This window comes from Primulina huaijiensis, chromosome 10 (genome assembly GCF_012295235.1).
Source record: "Primulina huaijiensis isolate GDHJ02 chromosome 10, ASM1229523v2, whole genome shotgun sequence".
Taxonomy (NCBI): domain Eukaryota; kingdom Viridiplantae; phylum Streptophyta; class Magnoliopsida; order Lamiales; family Gesneriaceae; genus Primulina; species Primulina huaijiensis.
This window is the reverse complement of record NC_133315.1, coordinates 17,546,378-17,561,035: the sequence shown is the minus strand read 5'-3', so window position 1 is coordinate 17,561,035 and position 14,658 is coordinate 17,546,378. Positions and strand designations below refer to the sequence as shown.

General features: G+C 33.3%; 3 protein-coding genes across 3 annotated transcripts; 2 read left to right on the top strand and 1 right to left on the bottom strand.

Annotated features, from left to right (window-relative positions):
• Positions 1-248: 248 nt before the first annotated feature.
• LOC140986763 (mannose-6-phosphate isomerase 1-like) lies at positions 249-4,845 on the bottom strand. The gene is made up of 5 exons (XM_073455113.1): positions 4,285-4,845; positions 3,737-3,904; positions 1,819-2,031; positions 1,419-1,685; positions 249-852 (listed from the first exon to the last, which is right to left on the bottom strand). Exons 1-5 carry the CDS (start codon positions 4,669-4,671, stop codon positions 505-507), a joined length of 1,383 nt encoding a protein of 460 aa, XP_073311214.1. The 5' UTR covers positions 4,672-4,845; the 3' UTR covers positions 249-504.
• A 5,973-nt stretch (positions 4,846-10,818) lies between these two features.
• Positions 10,819-11,508, top strand: LOC140985959 (uncharacterized). Its single transcript, XM_073453893.1, has one exon. It carries the CDS (start codon positions 10,819-10,821, stop codon positions 11,506-11,508), a length of 690 nt encoding a protein of 229 aa, XP_073309994.1.
• A 1,504-nt stretch (positions 11,509-13,012) lies between these two features.
• On the top strand, positions 13,013-13,890 carry LOC140985958 (uncharacterized). The gene is made up of 2 exons (XM_073453892.1): positions 13,013-13,225; positions 13,300-13,890. Exons 1-2 carry the CDS (start codon positions 13,013-13,015, stop codon positions 13,888-13,890), a joined length of 804 nt encoding a protein of 267 aa, XP_073309993.1.
• Positions 13,891-14,658: the final 768 nt, after the last annotated feature.

The window sequence follows — 14,658 nt, the reverse complement described above, 5'->3', positions numbered from 1 at the left end:
TTGGATTTCTTTTTTTGTAAACTATCTAATCAATGAAAATATATTTAAATTCTTGAGTACAAACACAATCCAAGTGAATTGGGACGTGTAAGGTATCCGTTTTGTTATTTTTGAATATTGACAACTCGGATCACTTGTCTTATTTCCTGTTTGTCCTGACTTCAATGATCAGTCCACCATTTGATCCACTTCATGTAAAATTACTTGAAATCGACTGGACCAAGCCTGATTTTAAATTTACTAGTAACTCACAGTTAGAAACATATTGAACATCAAACAAGACCACAAAGTTCACAGTTTACAAGATCTCGACAACATGCTACAGACCAGAAATCTCACGAAGTTTATCTGGCATACGCAAATATATTACACGACATACTTTTATATACACCGATTCCCCTCTATAAGAATTCATACAACAAGCTGAAAACGTACCAGACCAGACCCATATTACACACAAAAAAACCGTTATCATATAGCAAAATGGGACAAAGAAAGATCCCATTACTTCTCATGTTGCTGGATCGACAAAGAAATAACTGTTTCATAGAAAAAACTACTGTTGACTCCTGCTCGATATAAGTGCAAACCAGAAATAGTTGCTATGTTGACCTCGGTGTTTGCAGGTGTAAACAGCACAGTACCTTCGGTAATTAGTTCTTCAGATGATTCAGTGGACATTTTTCCATTACCTGAGATTACCATGAAAATGGAAGGACCAGGGGAGGGAGGAACAATAATTGAAGTTTCTTGAGGAAGAATGCATCTATCGACCTCAAATTCATCAAAAGGAGGAATGTATTTCATTGTATAAGGATTTGAAGGGACCCCAGATAGAATTTTTGGAAAACCCTGCAAGAAAAATAATTTAGACGAACAATCGGAGGTGGACTAAGGGCTAAATGCTAATAAATTAATAATAATCACAACTTCGGACACATCAGCGACATTACTACATGAGGGGTATTTCCATTGGCGACATGTGGGGTAAAACTAAGGAACTTAAAAGATTTTCAAATGTAGAGGAACGAAATAATATTTTACTCTGTTTATACAGAAAAATAATAATAGGCTCGATAGCTGGACTTTTTATAATGAGGTCCTCTCAAATAATTTAACTTCAACGTGAAACTAAGAGGATATATAAATAGTAAACTCAATAATAAAGAGAGAAGCACATATCAACTTGGCACGAAGGGCGGTAGTCTCGTACATGTTCATTATCATCTACACTCAATTTACCAAGCTCTAGTAAAGATAGGACATGTGAAGCCTAATATTGAATGATGATAAAGTTGCTAAGCCATCCGAGTCCTCACATGCTAATAAAAACTATTGCATCTAGAGTAAAATCAGACCATTATAGAGTAGTGATAAGATAGTACAATAAATTGTCATCCAACCACTATTTCTATCACCTGTTTGTATGTGAGCATGGAACACAGAGTTTGGACATCCCGGTTCTTTGGCGTAAGGCCGGCACGCACAACATTGTCTGATGTTGCCATGCACTCAACACATTCACCAGCTATGTATGCATGAGGTTCATTAGCTCCCAAGTATAGGGCTTCACCTGATTTAAGTTTCACATGATTAAACAAGAAGGCGGCTATGACACCTATGTCTCCAGGATATTGCTTCTCGAGCCGTAAGACTAGCTCCTCCTTCTCTGTCAGCTCCCACACCTATGAGAAACTAAAATCTATTGACGAATACATTTCTAGGCCAAAAGATGAAAACATGGTCAAGTTGCCAAATATCATTTCGAGCATATAGAAATACAATGAAAAAGCAGCAGAAGAAAATTTTCACACCCACCTCCCGTTTCAAATTCAATCGACTCGTCAACTTGGATATTACTTCAGATATCACAGCATTGCTGACTGACATAAGTCCAGTAAATAGGGATTGCAAGATTTCTTTTAACCTCTTCTCTCCATCTTGTTCGCTCGCTTGTAATATTTCCTCTGCATATGCACTGCCTACCACTTCAACAATTTCTGGTACATTGTCAAGAACACTCTTAAGTTCCTAAAGACAAGAGAAAGTGCTCAGGTAAATGGATTATACTTGTCAATCTAATCGGGAAATTACGGTTCAATTTAAAAGATTTTCAATCATCTTATGCAAAAACGTACTTATTTAAAGAGGATATGTATAATTAAACTTTTGGTTCCTCAAATAGAAAATATTTGTAGTCGATGCTAGCATTAGAAACAATTTCATGGTGTTAGAGTAAATATGGCAAGACAGGTTATCCTCCTCGAGCAACTAAAATCCAATCCACGAGGATTTTTTTTATCAGATGCCCCCGAAGGCACATCCAGTCCACAAGGATTGGTATGTTTGATATGGAATCCAAGGCTTATCTGTGAGCACACGAATTTTTAATCGAAGATAAAAACCAAGGTTAATCTAAGTGTAAAGGTAAAACAAAGGCTTGAATGAAGCATTAATATGGAACCAAAGGCTTACATCATTCAGCATTACAAGTTGAAACGTGCTTGATAGAAGCTTAAGCATAAAAAAGCATATTTAATTTTTAATTTAATTAATTTTATTAACACAAGCTAAATAATAGATAAAATAATATATATAAAACATAATAAATTTAACACTAAATGAATAAATTTTATATTGAGGAGAAATGAATAAGCCCAGTTTCTGTCAGGAAAAGAATTTCATATTGTTTAAAAAACAATCTAAATAGTTTTAATATTTTATTTTAAAAAATATTACTACTAAAAATAAAAAAAGTGTTTGCTTTTTTGCACATTAAGCGCGCTTAATACAGTCCACCGTGGATTTGAACACTTTTTTCCGTCCTTTTATCAAATCATCACATTCTACTCGCATGAACTTTACTCTCTCTTCACGCTTAATCTCGTCGTTGTTTAATTCCAATTCCAAAAACACTTATAAAATCCATTCAATACCAATAATTACTTAGGTGACGAAAATTTCCCTATAAATATCCCTTTACACCGGTTTGAAGTCAACCTTCTCGATTTGCAGTTACATCTTACGCAAGATATCTTGTCATATGAAACGTGTGAGGTGAATAAGAATAATACGTATAAATATAGATTCCCTTTAGACGCGGTAGTCTTGACTGACATCATTGACTAGCTAATCGATGTTATTGATCTTGTCCCGATAAGAGGAATCCAACAAAAAAAATTTTGGCCACGCAGTCTGGTAGAAACCAAGCTACAATACAAAAATGATCACACAGATCACTTGGTTCCACCTAGTTTCGTTTTTTCGTCAAGCATTTGAACATATGAATAGAGTTAGTTTTTCATATCTTTCTCTAGAAGGCTTACAAAGATTAAAGCTGTAATAACCACAACAAACCTCAAAGGTATCGTACAAAAGCAACTAAAGGGATAAATTTTCATTAGATATATCTATTGCTAACATAGACAAGGCAGTAGCTTTCGGTAGATCAAAGCATGTTAATATCCATCTAGATATTTAGTATTTTTCTTCACAAAACAACAGGAACCACATGCACACATAAATTCAAGAAATCTCCATGCAAAATATCCATGAAGGCTAAAACAGCCTGCGACGATGGAGTCGCAAAATATCAACTTTTCATCACCCACAATTAATCAAGAAATTTTCAGTTAATTCCAAATTCTATAATCAAAGAAATAATATATCTTCAACGTGAAACAAAGAAACCAAACTGATATCATTATCAACCTAAAAGGGATATATTATAACATACCTCAAGACTGATAAACCCGCACAACGCCTCGAACTCGGTCAAAGCCAAAGCCATCTCAGGTTTATGATTATCATCCTTGTACACTCCTGGCTGTTGTTTATGCAGGACTTCAGCCAAGTTCTTATCTGGATGAGCCTGTATTGATAGTACCTTTGCCACTGAAAGTACCTAAAAAACACAACAATTTCTCAACACTTTCACTCAATTAATGAACAACTACAGACACTAAGTTCTATTTTTCACGATCCAAAATGCCTATACTTGTGATACTAGCGAATCCAAGGATTTAGTTTTGAAGTTGTGTATTTTGTAGAATTACACATCAAATTTAAAACTTTTTGAAGGGCAGTCCTCCTTCACTTTTTTGCGCAAGCTCGAACATTAATACATTTACTTCCAAAAAACATCAAAATAAAAAGGAAGAAAATTAATACAAAAACCACTTGAAAATTTGTGCAGAGCCCAAATTGAACCCAAAAAATAGTTGCACGCAATGGAACAAACCAACAAACACTTCAAGAAACCAATAATTGAACTTTAAGAATCACCTTAAAAAGAAAAGGAAGATTAGCCCCCCACTTCCGTAAGACCTTATCCCCCAGCACACTAGGGTTTTTCCCAATCCAATCCTTCAAACTCACTAAACCACAACCATTCCTCTTACTCCCACCTTCTTCCTCCGAATCACCATTAGGAACCACTTCATCCGCTTCTACCAATATGGCGTACGAAGGGCCGGATTCGTGGGTTCCCATCCAGAACTCAGCATACGCGTGATCATCCTCAATCTGCTCCTCCCCACTATTTCTGGCATACAATCGCGCCACAGTCGATTCTTTCCCGAGCTTACCCCAGTCATAATTTTTGACAGAACACCTTAGTTTAACGATTCCTGAATCCTCAACACCCATGGTGTTCAACTCAATTTTAGCCATTGAAAGGATGAGGAACTGGATAGAAACGTAGTAAAAGTAACTGCAGACGAGGAGGAAAGAGGAAAGTACGGGAATTCATTGCAACAGTTCGGTTGGGTTTTTGAAGGCAACGATCGAGAGGGAGAATGAGCAGCCTCAGAGACCAGACAAAATTGACGACGGTTTTGGATTAATTGCATTTAAACCCCTCTCAGACCTTGTCATCATACAATTCTTTTAAAAAAATCACCATGGTGATAAACTTTTTATATGAGTAAGACGTCTTGGACGAGGGGTGTTCATCGATCGGTTTGATTCGTTTTCGATTTTTTATTTTGGTTTTTTCTGTTTTAGGTTTTACAAATATATAATCTGATATCCGAACTATTTTTCTTCGGTTCGGTTCAGTTCAGTTTTCTACCGTAATGGTTCGGTTATTTCAGTTTGATACAATTATTTAAATTAATAAGAAAAATATATTGTAAAATATAATATGTTATCTTTTTACATGATTTCTTAGTAAAATATTTAAATATAATGTATAAATAAATTACATAAACAACAATCAACTAAATAATTATTCAAAATAATTCATCATTAATTGATATCATCTCAAAAAATATATAACAAAAATAAAATTATTAATTTAATGAAATTTCGATTTTTCGATCGGTTCGGTTTTGATAAAATCCGAAATCGAATCAAATAAATTTTTATTTTAACATTTATATCTGAATTATAAAATTCGGTTTTCGATTCGATTTTTTCGATTTGAATTTTCGGCTTTTTTCACTTTTATCATAAATTTGAACACTTCTATCTTTTACTCGCACAAGATGATAAATCGAGATATGTGTATAAATAGACAATTATTTGAGAGAGAAGGTTGTAAAAATATGCTTCACGCAAAAATTGATAGACGTCTAACATGATAATGTACGAATATTGTATATGTAATAAACGTAATATTTTAATAATGTTAAAATATTTCGATATAAATGACGTTGGATACTGAAAATCAAATATCTCAAAATATTATATTTTTACTACAAATTGTTTCATATTACAAAATCAAAATAGTAATTTAATTGATGAAAAATAAATTTTCATTTATGTAATTAATCAAATACATTATATTAAAAGGTATTTTAGGTAAGTTCAAAATCATATCATGCGTGATTTAAAATATTTGAGTTGTACTTAATATTATCCATTGTTTTTATAAATATAACGAGTGGTTGATGTTTGATAAACCAAATATAGTTGCTACATAGATTTTTTACTTAATAGATTGTGTGGATATTTAATCATAAAAAATTAAAATTATTTGGTGAAGGTTGAATTAAAATATGTTTATCATCAATATATACAAAATGAAATAAAGTTGATTTTAAACTTAGAAGTTTATTTAGAATTTCATAATATTTCTATAAAAAAATATTTTCTTTAAAATCAATTAATAAATTTATTAATTTGGTCCACGGTTCGAGAAATATGAGCCATGGCGAGTTCTCATTTCCGAGAACATTTATTGAGCGGCGTGCCAAATTCATGTCTACGATATAAATAGTGATTTTGGCACGAGTATGATTTATATAATTTTTTATAATTAATTTAATTTATATTCGAAATTATATTATAATAATTGTGGAAATTAGTGAGAGACTAAATTATAATTTTGAAATAATATAATAAAATAAAATAACCAAAAAATTTAAAAAAACAAATACAGACAATGACATCAAATTGTTGGCTCTATTACGTTCAAACTTAATAAATAGTGATGTTATTATATAAATTTAGTAAAGTCTTGATTTGATTTGCATTATTTTTAAAATACATTTAATGTAAACAAATGTTTTAATGCAAAATTAAATAACGTGACATATACTTCAATCTATTAATAATGGTTGCGTGAGGGATTTGGATCTGAGTAGAAAAAGTTTCAAATGTGAGTTTTTTAAGTGATATTAATGCTTGATATATTTTTTTTTACATAAAAAATTCTTGTGAGATGGTCTCACGAATCAATTTTGTGATATAGATATTTTATTTATGTCACTCATAAAAAAATAGTATTTTTTATATAAAAAAATATTCATTTTTATTATAAATATGAGCATGACTGATCCGTTTCAAAAATAAATTTCTGCGAGACCGTCTAGACCTATTTTTTTTTTTAATTTTATATGATGTTAAAATTTTATTTCAGCTTTGATACCTAAGGGATGAGCCCATCCAAATCGAATCCACACCAGATCATGGGCCTCCGCCCATCCCTAGCCAAGGTAGAAGGTCTATATATTCTCCTATAAATATCAGGTTTGAGTGTCCAACTCATTCATATTCACTATATTACTTTTCAGCAGCACCCTTAGCTGCTCCTCCTTATATCATCGGTCTCTGACTTGAACGTCGGAAGTGCTATGCAGAGACACCCTCTCAGCCCCCTTCTAACGGTCTCCTTCGTTATTTCAGGCCTAGAGTAAATTCGAAGTCTGTATTTAGACTAGTATCATCTACTGGAACCGGACCTTAAACTTTCAGTCTTTTAATTAAAATCATCTAACATGTCAGCATTTGACATTGTGGTAACTGGTATGATTCATACTTGCTTAAATAAGTAAAATAATAGCTTAACGGGTCATGACATCCATGTTCATGCGTGGAAGAATTTAAAGGCGATACACAAATAATTAAAAGGTTAACGGGTCGGGTCATGCATCCTTTCACATTTCATTCATTCGTCAGTGGCTCCTTATGAGCCCGTGAGGGATTTGTATACTCCCTTGTACTAGTGGCTCGGTACGACGATGCGTGTGATCCGTAAAAAAAACGTTTTAAAAAATTATAATGGTCGATTTTTGAAATTGAAATGATTGGAAAAAAAATTGGATGAAAATATGAATTTGAGCTAGTATGGGGTCTAACTTTAAAGGCAAAAACTTGCGTCGGGTCGTATTTTATAAGACAGATCTCTTATTTGGGTCATCCATGAAAAAATATTACTTTTTATTGTGAATATTGGTAGGGTTGACTCGTCTCACAGATAAAAATTCGTGAGACCGTGTCACAAGAGACCTACTCAACTTTAAAATAGTATAGATTATTATATTAAAAAGGCAAGGTACATGTATTGTATTCATTTCATGGTTTATTTTTAGAGAAGTTGTAATTTTATGGGATAATATTTCTTTATTTTTTATGAAAATAGGCAGAAATTATATCTTTTGAAATTAGTAATATGTTTTAATAGAAATTTTAAAAAAAAGAGTGTCCATTCGAGAAGAATAATCAAAATTAAGTTTTATCTATCAATGAATGTAAAAAGACATGATCTGTAAAACAATACTTTATGTTTTGTATAAATTACAATTCAAGTTAAATACGAATAGCTAACAGCAAATTTAATATTAACAAAATAACAATTAAGAAAATTGTTAAAATGTAATTAAATCAAAATAATATCATGATATTGACAAAAAAATTAAAATTTCCTAACAGTATTATCATAAAATTAATTTTGACGGTAAATAATATTAAAATAATATTTATGAACAATAAAATCAAAATCGTGAAGCGAGTGAATGGAAAATATGAAAATGTGAAATTCTGGTGGATTTAAAATGTAGAAATTTTATTCTTAAAAATAAAAATACGATCAACACAAAACCGAAAATAAAAGGGATTTGTTTCTGTTTATGGATATTAGAATAAAGTGCTTATCATTTGGCCAAAAATTATAACTGTCTTTGAAGACACATTTTATTTTCTTTTACTCATGGGAATGCATAGTGCACATACTTGAGTGCTAATGATTCGGACTGTTAGACTCATAAATGTGGAAGGTGTGTATCTATGTTCTCATATTGTCTCATATCCGTTGGAGACCGATCTTACTTATTCTCTATTGTCGGTCATATCATCAGCGTATATAATATTAGCCGTTAAGATCTGGCGTCACTTTTTTACGATTTGTCTAGTCAACCAGATCAAGCGACATAACGTTAGCAGCTTGATACACAAGAGCTTCTCAAGAGGCAACATATCTCAATACCATTCACACTCATTCACAATTAACTCAACATTCTTAATATACTTCTTGAGAGATTTGAACTCATGACTTCGCTCTGATACCAACTTTTAGTATAATCGCTTACAATTAGGACAAAATTTATAGTTGTTAGCCAATGCATAACTATATTTTCTTATACTTGTGGCAGCACATAGTGATCTACGTGTGTGATTGAGCTGTTAGGTTCATGAGTCTGAAGATGTGTGTGTCTATCTACTAGTGTTGTCTCATATCCTTTAGATATCAGTTTTACTCTTTCTCTATCACTGATATTGACTCATATCTCTTAGATAATATTACCCGTTAAGAATTTACGCTACTCTTTTACTACCCACCAAACAACTATATCAGACAACGTAACGTCAACAGCCTAATATACGAGAACTTCTCGGAGAAGGTCACTCATCTCAACACTATTCTCATTCATGTACACTTAATCCAATAGGAATTTCCGTTCGTTGTTAAATGCAATAAAAAAAATTATTAAATCTATTTGAAATTTAAAATCTCCATGTTGATATAGTCGAGGAAACAAAGTATGGCCCTGTAGAATTATGGCCTCAAGAATCATGGACCCAGCCTTTGCATTGGTCACCACTAAATTATGTTGGGAAAAAAAGCTACCAATTAGATGTTGAGGTCAGATTTGAGGAATTTGTGGTGTGGTGTGGTGTGGTGTGGTGTTCATTTAATTTTTGATCAATTACATGTTTGTTTCAAAGACAGGTTTTTTTATGGGGCCACCACCACAAATGGAACACTAGAATAAAATATATCTTGTTATTGATTGAATAAAGTCATACAGATAAATCAAAATCAGAAATAAAATAATATTATTATTATTATTATTTTGATAGATTAAAATAGTTTGGGAAAATTGCGATTTTGATAAGTGTATTTGTCTGTGTGGGTAATTTACAGATTCAAATTTCAACACTAGTCTTCTATCTTTATTTTTCTTATAATATTGGTCTTTTTTATGACGTCTCGCAACACAAGTATAGGAAAAGGTTTTGTTGGATGTTGATGTAAGAAAATTAATATAAGCAATTGATCATTAAATTAATTAAACAATGGAAATGTATCGCATACATCTAATAAGATTACGTATTCACTAGTAGAATTTTTTTGATTTACTTTGCATATTAAATGAAATCATAGGTAGATAATTGCCGAAGTAGACGCGTATGAAGTAATAGGGTATCATTTTATCACAAAAATTCTTGTGAATATTTTTTAATGAGTGAGCTAAATAGGATATTTGTCTTACAAAATTGACTCATAAAACGTTTGAGTCACTCATGAAAAAATATTACTTTTTATGCCAAAATTATTACTTATAATTGTAAATATGAATATGATTGACTTGTCTCACAGATAAATATATATGAGTTCATCTCACAAGAAACATACTATTTTATGCCACATGCGCGTGATTCCAACAAATACTTTTTATTTGTTTTATGACCCATCGTGTCTCCTTATTTTATAAATGTATATATCACAAGTACCTTTACATAATATAGGGTTTTGGACAACCATGTGCTCTCAATTATGGTGTATTGATCAAATCACTTCACCCGCAAACACAACGTTACACTTTTCCATAACTTGAATCCATTAAATAATATATTCAAATTAATGGAGATATTGGTTAAATAACATCGATCAACTATTTTTTTAAAAATAGAGATCACAGATAAATCAAATATGTACAAATAATATACATATATAAATATATATTTTTTTTCCAATTTATCATAGGTTACACATATAATGACCGAACTACCCTCGTACAATCTATTCTTCCTAAATTGATAACCACAATAATGTTAAAAAATAAAAATAAAAAAATCCCATTACATCACCAAAACCACCCAAAATCATTCAATAAGTCTTCAGTTTTTCTTCAAAATTAAATTCGCGACACCTTATTTATTTAAATAAAAAAATCACACTCTTTATAGTTATCCAGTTCCATTCCATGCAGAGAATCCAATCTTTCTGCCGGCCTTCCAAAATCCAACTGGCTTCAAAATCTTGATTCTAAAATCCCGGCCACCCCATCGGTCAATCATATTACAGGTAAAAACATGGCGATCGAAGTTTTCTCCGACACCCCCAACCTGGTAATAAGTCCCCGGATCTCATTTTCACACGATCTCTCACCAAACAACGTAGTTCCCATCGAACAATACCTTCGATCCAACAATTCTAGCATCGATTTCGATTTCTGTGTCTTCAAAGAAAGCTTTGGCCAAGATCCCTCTTCCGCCGACGAGCTATTCTCCGACGGAAAAATTCTCCCCATTCAAATCAAGAAACCACAGCCTCCACCTCCCCCGCCTGCTAAAACAGCGGCGGTGCCACCACCTCCGCCGCCAGCAGGCAAGCACACAATTACTCCCTACTTCGAAACAAGAAAACCCATATCGGAATCTGATGAAAAACACAGCAGCAAATCATTGTTCTGGGGGTTGAAGCGCAGCACGAGTTTGAACGGCGGCGGCGGAAACGGGCGGGGTTTGTGTCCATTGACGCTTCTGTCTCGGAGCAACTCAACAGGTTCCAATGCTAACGTTAAACGGTCGAGCAATACGAAGCAGAGCTTGGTCAGATCATCGTCTTGCAGCCAGCAGAAGCCGCCATTGAGGAAGAGTAATCATTCTTCGCATTGCTACGGGGTTAAAATCCATCCTGTTCTGAACGTTCCTCCGGCGAATCTCTTTGGTTTGGGTTCTATCTTTAATTATAGTGGCACCAATAAGAGCAAAAAAAAGTGATTAAATTTATATATAATTTTCGTTTGAATTGATTTCCTTTTCTACTCGAGTCTTCACTGTCAGGGAATTTGAATCTTTGCGATTCTTGAAGCAACACATTCCACATGTTTTGCGCCAAAAAAAAAAAAAAGAAGTGAAATTTGCTTTCAAGTTGTCTTTTATTCTGCTGAATATTTGCACTTGTAATATTATTTTGTGAATATAATATTCTTTTCATTTGTTATTTCCCAATATTACGTCATGATACAGCGATATGTTTTAATTAATAAACTTTTCATATATATTTTTGTCACTCTTTCATCTTTAAATCCAGTTTTAAGATAAATCTCTTGAAATTCTATGTATTGATGTTAGTTGTCTCATATCAGTTAGATACATATAAGGACTTAGACAATCCTTTTTGAGCTAGCTTTTGAGGTTGAGTTATATTCAAATTCCAATTCTGACATGGTATTGATCAGAGCTCAAATTTTACTGTTATGTGTTGGATTGTCCATAGTTGGGACACTCGTTCTACTCATAATTGGGTCATTTATAAACTTCACGCTTCATATGTTCATTCCTGGACGTGAGGGGTGTGTTAGTTGTCACACATCGGTTAGATAAAATCTCCGAGAGTTGCATATATGGACTTGGATAATCCTCTCCTCTTGAGCTAGCTTTTGGATTTAAATCTTAACAACTGACCACATAATATTATATTTTTAGTATAAAAAATAATATTTTTTACGAGTTAAATTAATAATTTTTTTATTTTTTTTCAAAATTGACATATATTAAGATAAAATTGTCTTTTAATTACTCTTAATTAATTAATATGGATAAAGCTAAGAGGAGCCCACGAGATAGATGTTCATTTTCTGATGTAAACTTGGATATCAATTTTTCGATAAAACTTGAAAATATAATTTCTAGCACTACAAATTTTAGGAACCAAGTGGTTATAACTATCGAACTCTTAGAATTTTGAACTATTAAATCGTTTTCAGTGCTACAATATTTTTTTAAAGATATGAGAGAAATCTCATCCCAACTTGCTGAGTGATTCAATAACACAGACAAACATAATTTTGGAGTCGGTATAAATTCGACCAAGATGACTCCATGATTCTGCAACTATTGTTGATGAACTTTCGTCTCAAGTCTCAAGTCTCAAATCAATTTAATTGTTGGAGTTAATATCTTAGGACTAACTATTTCAAAGTACTGTTAGAATAAATACCAATAATTCAGGATTGTTTGTTTCTTGACTTTTTCAATGGCCCTCAAATAAATTTGTTGAATGTTTTTTCTCTCTTTTCAGTTAGAGTTATATGGCTATATAAGCCTTGTTATCAACAAAATCAATAAAAAAATTTGCTTACATTTCCGTAACATTTCTATTAAGCCTTTCAAATTGGTATCAGAGCCTCGTTGAGAGGCCTGACCGTGAGATTTCTGAGTGTGGTTAGGAACTGCAGTATCCTAATCTAAGAGAGCAAAACACTTAGGGAGTGATTGAGCAATGGCAGCAGAAGGAAACATTGGTTTTGCTCAACCTAGCATTCCTAAGTTCGATGGAGATTATGACCACTGGAGTATGCTGATGGAAAACTTTTTGCGATCTAAGGAATACTGGAATCTCATCGAAATTGGTTACTCTGAACCTGGAGAAACAGAAGTTTTGACAGCCGCACAGAAAAAGACATTGGATGATCTTAAGCTCAAGGATTTAAAGGTGAAAAACTATCTCTTTCAGTCAATTGACAAGTTAATTTTGAAAACCATCCTTCAAAAGAACACTCAATGAAGAGAAAGTTTCAAGGAAATGCAAGGGTTCAACGTGCACAACTCCAGGCACTTCGTCGAGATTTTGAAATTCTGGAAATGCAGGTTGGAGAATCGGTTTCCGACTACTTCTCAAGAGTGATGCTGGTTGCTAATAACATGAGAAACTATGGAGAAGACATGCCAGATGTCAAAGTGGTGGAGAAAATTCTACGGTCCTTAACAGAACAGTTCAACTACATTGTATGTTCTATTGAGGAGTCAAAGGACATGGATTCTCTCACTGTTGATGAGTTGCAGAGCTCCTTGATTGTGCATGAACAAAAGTTTCGAAGGAAAAATGGAGAAGATCATGCTTTGAAAGTAAGTACGGGGGAGAAGTTTCCTACACGAGGAAGAGGTAGAAGCACATTTAGAGGACGAGGTAGAGGAAGAGGAAGACAAAGTTTCGATCGAGCCACGATTGAATGCTATAAATGTCACAAACTCGGTCATTATCAATATGAATGTCCTGCCTTGGACAAGGAGGCAAATTATGCTGAGTTAGATGAACAAGAAGAGCTCTTGTTGATGTCATATGTAGAGATGAACAACACAAAAAAGGAAANAACATGACAGCAAACAGAATGTTCGTTTTGTTGTCTCAAAAGGAATCATGCTTCAACACCACAACACAAGACACAACTCACCTATGGCATTGTAGATATGCTCATCTCAGCCACAAGAGACTAACTCTGTTGCAATCAAAAGGTATGGTTACTGGACTACCCCAATTACCAGTTTCCTCTGTTGTGTGTTCCGATTGCATGAAGGGCAAACAACATCGTGATCCAATTCCAAAGAAAAGCAAGTGGAGAGCAACTCAGAAATTACAATTGGTTCATGCAGACATCTGTGGCCCTATTACTCCTGCTTCCAACAGTAAAAAGAGGTACATATTATGCTTCATAGATGATTTCTCTAGAAAAGCATGGATATATTTTTTATTAGAAAAATCAGAAGCAGTTTATCTCTTCAAGTGTTTCAAAGTGTTCGTGGAAAAAGAAACTGGTTTGCCTATTAAGTGTTTGCGTACAGATAGGGAAGGAGAATTTAACTATATGGATTTTAACGAATTTTGCAAGCAGAATGGGATAAGAAGGCAGCTAACTATGGCTTACACTCCACAGCAAAATGGAGTAGCCGAACGCAAGAATCTAACGATAATGAACCTTGTGAGATCAATGTTATCAGAAAAAAAGATGCCTAAGACTTTCTGGCCTGAAGCAGTGAGATGGGCAGTGTATGTTTTGAACCGATCACCTACACTAGCTGTTAAGGAAATGACTCCAGAAGAGGCTTGGAGTGGAGAAAAACCATCAGTGGAGCACTTCAAAGTATTTG

Bases quoted from the DNA above. Each gene is read 5' to 3' on its own strand.
- LOC140986763 (XM_073455113.1), bottom strand. From the start codon at position 4,671: ATGGCTAAAATTGAGTTGAACACCATGGGTGTTGAGGATTCAGGAATC. The intron at 1,686-1,818 runs GTGGGTGTGAAA...AGTTTCTCATAG, and splicing joins GATTGAATTTGAAACGGGAG to GTGTGGGAGCTGACAGAGAA. The intron at 853-1,418 runs GTGATAGAAATA...TTTTTCTTGCAG, and splicing joins CCATGCTCACATACAAACAG to GGTTTTCCAAAAATTCTATC.
- LOC140985959 (XM_073453893.1), top strand. From the start codon at position 10,819: ATGGCGATCGAAGTTTTCTCCGACACCCCCAACCTGGTAATAAGTCCC.